The 8,004-nt window shown below is 36.4% G+C and overlaps 1 protein-coding gene across 1 annotated transcript; it reads right to left on the bottom strand.

The window, feature by feature from the left end:
* Positions 1 to 4,504: 4,504 nt before the first annotated feature.
* Positions 4,505 to 5,341, bottom strand: LOC308435935 (sharpin-like; the record flags this gene model as incomplete). The annotated part of the gene is made up of 1 exon (XM_080936658.1): positions 4,505 to 5,341. One exon carries the CDS (start codon positions 5,339 to 5,341, stop codon positions 4,505 to 4,507), a length of 837 nt encoding a protein of 278 aa, XP_080792784.1.
* Positions 5,342 to 8,004: the final 2,663 nt, after the last annotated feature.

The following is an 8,004-nucleotide window of genomic DNA, read 5'->3' on the forward strand; positions in this document are numbered from 1 at the left end:
TTGATATATAGTTATATGCTTATATAAAAGCAAATAGGAAAAAGAAAAGGAAGACATATCTGTAATGGCGTTTTTGCCAGACAAAGACCTGCAAATATTAACTAAGTTCTATATTCTCTGTAAAAATCATTGGGCCATAGAATGAACTCCTCTGAAATAGAATGCTAAGTACAAGAGAACACCATTATTCATTTGATGTATGTCAGCCATAGTGGGAAATCAAAGAGAATACCCATACTCATACACACAAACACACACACACATACACACACAATACACACACACATGCATACCCATGTACATGCATGCACGTGTGTGTGTGTGTTTGTGTGTGTGTGTGTGTGTGTGTGTGGTTTGTTTAAATCAAATTCAGTACCCATTCAACCACAGTTCCTCCTGGACCTCCAAATTAATTTTGTAATCATGATTTCTTTTTTATGACCCTCTGAGTATGATTGGTACTTCTCATAATCACATAAGTACATGCTATCATTCACTGGGAAATAAATAATCCACCACTGACAACACTGTTATAGGATATTTGATTGGGAACCTCATGATTGTGTTATTTAGAGAAAAAAAAATTTTTGGCTGTGGTATCATGTACCCCATACTACATACATTTAATCTGGTTGTCTGGAATTATAGACCTATCCTTATTACATACATCATTTCTCAAACAATAAAGGTAAAGTCACTTTGGAGTATGAAACATTCATATTTGAATGTGATGTTTAAATGAATGGCAGACAAAGTGATAAATCAGAAAAAGATTTGACAGAATAAGATATGGTCAAGAAAGAGTAAAGGGAAGCAAGTACTTGAGTGGCAGTAGAGAGAGAGAGAGAGAGAGAGAGAGAGAGAGAGAGAGAGAGAGAGAGAGAGAGAGAGAGAGAGAGAGAGACAGAGAGAGAGACAAAGACAGAGAAAGAGACAGAGAGGAGGCTTTCTCACTAGAACAGTTGGAGAGAGAAAAGTTATCTACAGAGCACAAGCTAACCAAACAGAATGAAAAAAGAAGGCAGAAAATAAGAATGAGGTAAAAAAATTAGATTTTTAGAATTAGTTGTGGCAAAGAGAGCAATTCTGTCATAGGCTAAGAGAGAAGCCAGCTTGAATCAGTCAATTTGGAGGGAGAATTTGAGCCAGAATAACTAGTTGACCTAGCCAGCAGGAGTTTAGAAAAAATGACTTTATTCAGTAGTGACTCTTAGAGACTGAAAACTTTATAGGCCTAGATTAGATTGTACTGAGGCTCAAAGCTTTCAGAATTAGGCCTAGATTAACAGACAGAGGCAGTAAACCTTAGAAATGGTACCTTTTTCTGCTTATACCTTTATAAAACAGCACTGAAGATAATTGTTTTTCTTTTCTTATGGGGTCTTCCATTAATAATAGCTCCTGGGTTATTGGTGAGACTTGTGATATTCTTCTTCATTCACGGTAAAATTTGATTGGGATGGACATTGCACCTACCGAATCATGCAGTCATAACTACTGTGAAGTCATATGTATATCTGCTCTGTTATGTTCTGAAAACTTTGTTTCATGATGAACCTCTCCAGTGGTTTTTTGTAATGCTTCAGGTATTGTAATGCTTCAGGGATTGTAATGCTAGTTTGTGCCTTCCAATACAGTTTGTTTGAACATAAGGCACAGAGGGAACCTGACCACATTTAATTCTGATTAGTAAATAAAGGTGCCAGAAGCCAATGGCTGGAGAGAAGAGATAGGGGAGCCTTAGGTTTTCCAGGCTCAAGACCAGGAGCTTAAGGAGAAAGAGGAAGAATGTGCTGAAGGGAGAACAAGAGCTACGAAGAGATAGCCAAGTCATAAAAATGAGGTGATGTTTGCTGGCAAATTTAACTTAAGAGCAGCCTAGATGAAACAGAGAAATTAGTAAGTAGTCACTTGGAATTATCATTAAAAGTGGATTCTAACAGATTGAGGAGAGACCTAGCTATTGTTATGCTTAAGGCATGCTAAAATACAGAGGCTGAGTGTGTGTCTTTCATTCACAAATAGAAATGGTCTAAGGCAGGATAGATAGAACCCAGTGCCTGGAATTTTAATTTAGTATTTTACTACAATCATCTGCATTTTCTTTTACAGTGTCTCTGTGCCCTCTTCCTAATTGATCCTTGAACCTTGGAAGGAAGTCCTACATGTTATCTGAACCATAGCACTCTATAGTTTTTTCTTCTTTGTTGACCACTGTTAGTCTCTGTGTTAATCTCTACTTACCTCTGAAGGACACTTCCTTAATGAGGATTACCCTTCCTCTCTCTACTGCCTTCCTGCCTATCTATCTATCTATCTATCTATCTATCTATCTATCTATCTATCCATCTATCAATCATCTATCTATCTATCTATCTATCTATCTATCCATCTATCAATCATCTATCTATCTATCTATCTATCTATCTATCTATCTATCTACCTATTGATAATCTATCTTCTATCATTTATCTATCCATCTGTTTATTTATCATTTAACTTCACTCATTATCATCTCTTTTTCTCCACATATATATTTATATATAAATAAGTATTTATAAAATGAAACATTTGGAACCAGTTTACTACTATACATATTAACTAGAGTAATAGTTGAAGGTTCTCTTTAAGCCCTAGCCACAGTTGTTGACCCCAGTAATTTTACCCAGCATGAATTCTATCTTGCTGCATGGACCTTAAATTCTATCATAAAATTATGGGCTATTATTTAGTTCTAGCCTTTTCTTTTTTTCTTTTCTTCTCTTTTTTTTTCCAACTTGACACAAGCTAAGAGTTTTCTGAGAATAGGAAACCAAAACTGAGGAAATGCCCTCATAAGATTGGCAAGCATGTGTCTACTGCTGTAATAAAATGGTGTTGCCAAAACAATTTGGGGAGGTGGGGGTTTATTTTATCTTACGATTCTCAGGTGATCGTACTTCACATTGGGTCATCTAGGCAGGAAATCAGGTCAGGAACCCCAAGGCAGACATCGAAGAGGGAGAAATAGAGAAATGCTGCTTACTAGTTTGCTACCTATACATTGCTTATTCTGCTTCCTTATACCATCCAGGATCACCAGTTAGAAGACAATCCACTATGGGCTGGGCCCCCTGAAGGTAATAAATAATTAAGAAATTGCCAAACATGCTTTCCAATCTCATGAGAGCATTTAAAATATAAATAATGAAATATCTAATAAATTTTTTAAAAAATCAGTTTACCAATTGTCTGTCAATGTCAGTTTACAATCACTGAATCATATAAAAATAGAATATTTTCTACTCTTGCATTTAAAGAAGTTCTGACCTCTCAGACCAGAGATTTAGTTCACCTTAAAATTCTTCTGTACAGGCATGGATTGGAAATGAACCCAAGCCTGCAAACTTGGTAATGAGTATTGGTTCAGAATTCTACTGTGACATATATAAAAACGTGTTAAAAATTAAAACAAATCTGATAGGCACAAAGACACTTTTCAACATAAGCATAAGCGAAGTGTCAAACACCAACATAATATAAATTATTTGGAGGGTTTTAGTCACAGCACATATGTACTTTCTCCCATTTCTAAACCAATATCAAATTCTAGCAGCATAAGATCCACTGTAGAATAAATTAAAGGAATGTGAGTATAGCTTTCAGCACAAAATATATATTTCAAAATGTTCAGCATGAATAAATTACATATCCCTCTTTCTATTCTAAATCCACATGGGAAGCCCACATTCTTGGTTTCATCTTCCATCAACTCTACTTGTGGCAACAATGACTTCAAAATCTAGAGTCCCCAGAGTGGCAACACATGACATGAAAAAGCTGGAGAGAATCCCAATTAAAAAAAAAAAAAAAAAAAAAAAAAAAAAAAAAAAAAAAACTCTTACCTTTCAGTACCATTAGTCAACATTTTCCCAGTTCTGGGTGAATTCTCTTAGGAAGTAGTGTGAACATATATGTGTTTAACCCCAGGCAAGCTGCAGGGCTGACTGACTTGTTTCTTTCTTTAAAGAAAATGCAGGTTGTGTCAGTGAAAACAAAGATGTAGTGACCAGATACAAGCAAAACCTTCAAATTTGATCTACCTTTACTGCTACAGCTATATCTCTGGAAGCCCAATTGGGATTCTTGAATTTTTAACAACTCCCCAACTGATTCTTAACAGGTCCAATAATCATTCATATGTATGATTGATACCTCTACCTCTAGCAGTTCCTTATATACTATCTAGAAGAGTAAAGATGTTCATCAGTCTCTAAACACCTGTCACTCTGAGAAAGCAGAAGTGAGTTGGCCTCATAAACCTATGCCTAATTCTTCAGGTTCTTTGCATATTCAGGTTCCTAAGGATGCCCCAAACTCAAAGGCCTGAGATTGGGAAATCAAAGATAGAGGGCCTATCAAACACACAGCCATTCTCACCAAGAAAGTCACCACCACAGAGGCTTATTTTGTGTGTTTGCTGGGTCATTCTTTTTTTTTTTTTTTTTTTTTTTTTTTTTTTGGCTTATATGTCTTTAATTACTGTCTCGTCACCCTGTTCTCTAACATTGACTTCTCTGTCCCCAACAAGCAGCAGTCGCCTGGGAAGTTCAAGCAGTGTTGGTTGGGCCTGAGACAGGAGGGCCATATTCTCTGTAACCTGAGGGGGACTTGGGAGACTGGAACTGGATGACTGGAGGCTATGAGTCAGCTCCACTGACTGAGGAAACAAGTATCCTAATTTCCTATCCATTTTGGAGTGTTGAGGGCTGTGGCCTGAAACTTCTCGGGGGGCTGAGAGCAAGTAAAGAAAAGCGGGATCCCCATCCTGAGAGACCCCATAGGAAGCAAGGCATCGTTCAGGCATACACAGGCATCGCCCAATGACCCAGCGCTGCACAGGTGGTGGGAAGCCGAACTCTGAGAACACCTGTTCTTGGAGGGCTGCAATGGAGCAGTGTGGGTGGATCTGCAGTGAGACATGGGCAGATGATGAAGAGGACAAAACCGATGTGGCATCTTCAACTGTGACTTGCAGCATTATGGGACCTGGTGGGAACCAGGCCTCCATGAGCTGGACATTGAGAGCCACGTGATGCTGTTCCAGGATTGCTGCCACTTGAGCTGCTGCTTTCTCATCCCCATCTGCAATGGCCTGGGCCAGGCGTGTAGCCAGCTCTTCTTTTTTCAAGTTTCCAGAACTTTGAGGAAGATCTACCTCGGGTTGGGTTGCTTTAGGTATTTGTGCCACAGAAGAACATGGTGGAGAAATGGGGCACATTTCTGGGGCTGGGCTGCCACTACTTTGTAACCGTGGACCACTCTGGGAAGAGGGTTGGCTCCTGGGGGCCTGCTGGGTCATTCTTTCAGCACTATTTTTCATACTATAAGGGAGATTGTCAGGGTATGTTTGGCCCCCCATTTTGAACATTTGAATGCTGAGGTGCTGGGAAGCAAATCTAGGATCTGGGTCTGATCAGGTCTTCATTCATACTGGAATTCCAGGAGGCTAAGGACAATATGGCATGGAATCCACCTTAGATAATTCTGTCTATAACAGGGCCACCCTATCTTGCTCTGAAGGTACAGTCTATGTTGCTTCAGTGCTTCAGGGTCAGGATTTCTCATATCTTTGCATGGACTGTGGCCTCAAACATATAAAATGCAATCAATCTGTATGTGAATAAAATTATGGCAGTTACAAAAGGAAGAGTTTATTATTTACACAGTGTGATTCTCTGTGATGCTACTAGCCAGCCTTAAAGTATAGCTATTTATTAGAGACATGATTATATCAAATCTGTTGCTAATTTTGGTTTTAATAAACTTTTATTAAAATATCAATAAATGTACTTTATGCTCATTGTAACTATCTTAATGCACACTATCAAACCTTTAAAAAAACCAAGTACTGACAAAAATGTATTAGTATACTTTCATGCAAAAGTGCTTAAAATCTGTACATTTATCTGTTTTTTTTAAAATAAAGTTGTTCAATTAAAAAAATAAAAATAAAAGAAAATCTTTAAAATCTAAAAAAGATCAATAAATGATTGCTTATTCTATACAAGTAAAAATTTATGAAATTTGAATTGTGTGCATCTTGAATTTAAATAAACTTCTTTAAAGTAGACCTGGGCATTTGAATATTATCATTATTATTACTGCTGTTACCCACTGCATATAAATGGTGTACATCACTTCTTATGTCCAGCTAGGAAAACAAAAAGCAACTTGGCTTTAGGCAGAGCTAAATGTTGCCTCTTGTCATTACTAAATCTCCCCCAGTTAATGATCCTCAATACTTTCAAAAAGTTTCATAGTAATCAGTATATAGAGAATATGCAATCCTTAGAAGTGGGTGAAGCACAAGGCTGAATTTTAGCCCAAAACTTTCCTGGTCCTAGGGTTTGATAAAAAATTATTTTAGCTAAAAGAGTCTAGGAGATAATTCTGGTAAATTTTATTTTATATAAGTTCCATGCTGTGTAGCAGTTAAGATTTTCAACATTTGCAAAAAAAAAAAAAAAAAAAAAAAAAAAAAGATTAATGTCAAGATTACATTTATCTTGCAACAAGAAATCTCTTTGATACATAATTTGGGGGGAACAGCTTTCTGAAACACACCTTTTAATTCTTTCCTCTAAAAACTGCTGTGAATTTCAACTTTCTCCAAACTTGTTTGGTATAATGGCAAAAAAATTTGATATGTAGAGGTTCCTTATGATGGTGCCAACCACAGATGATGCACTTCATTGTCTTCTTGAGTCAGCAGTGGTTGTACATGGTCAAAAATAATGATGTTCAAATGACTCTGGAAAAGAAAATTGCCAGTTCCTTGAAAAACTGATCTTCCACTGAGTATGAATATAAGCCATATGTAACTTCTGGCATATATAGTCTAGAAAAGACAATACAAAACTAACATGGGGCATTATCTTTTTCTGTTAAATTCCACCATAGGGATTTAAATGACTCTTATAAAAACCATCCTGTCTTTTTCTTCTTTTTCCAAAGAATTTTATATTCTACTTTATACATCATATATTTTTTGGCACAGTACAAACCCTGGTGTAACAAGTTAGCTTAGGTTGTGAAGCCATGTGCTATGCATTTCAGTATGTGCATGAAGAGGAATAGTTAACCATCAGGTAACACTCTTCTATTATAGACTAAGGACAGTTTCTTATTGATAATTAATCTTCAAAGAGAGAACAGACATATACAGGAAAATACATCTGCATGAACACACAAATAAAGACCCTTTATTCTCCTAGAATGTCATGTAATAAGCTAGGATATGGAAATCCACTTATTCATATGAAAGCCTAATTACATTTGGATAAAGTCAAGTAAGTGATATGGCAGTGGAGATGTAGAAGTAAAATCCAGGAAAAAAAATACCAAAGCCAATTAAAACCTGTGAACCTCCACTAGAGTTTTTTAGATAGTTTGTAACAAAGATATGTAATTCTAGAAATATAAATTAAGCATCATATGTCATGTTATCTATGCCAAGGCAGAAGAAAGATGCTGATGTAATACATAGTGAGTATACAATTTTAAAACAGGCAATAATTCTATGAAGACTGTGCAAAACTCGGCAAATGAGTTGGTCTTAGGACTGGTACTTGAGTGTCATTATGAAGTGGTATGTTTGGGAAATTTGCCTAACAAAGTAGAAAGGCCAGAAATTGAAAACATATAAGTCTCAATATAAAATATTATGAAAGTTAAATACCTAATCATATTTATGGGTTTTCTTTCTGTGAGACATTCATGTTAGACAAATTTGATAATAATTTATGTCACAAAGGCACAGACTGGTGACTTCCAGGCAAACTAGACTTTCTTACCACATATCAAATTATCAAATTCCCATGATGATTTTGCTTTGTTCCAATTCTCTGTACCACTTGAAAAGGGTTCTTTTCTCTTCCTCCGGTTTCTCATGATGCACTGTTCAGATTCATCATCCATGTCACCTTAGCTGTTCAAAAACTTCATATTGAATGACAAAAACTG

This window comes from Micromys minutus (genome assembly GCF_963924665.1).
Source record: "Micromys minutus genome assembly, chromosome: 24".
NCBI classification, from domain to species: domain Eukaryota; kingdom Metazoa; phylum Chordata; class Mammalia; order Rodentia; family Muridae; genus Micromys; species Micromys minutus.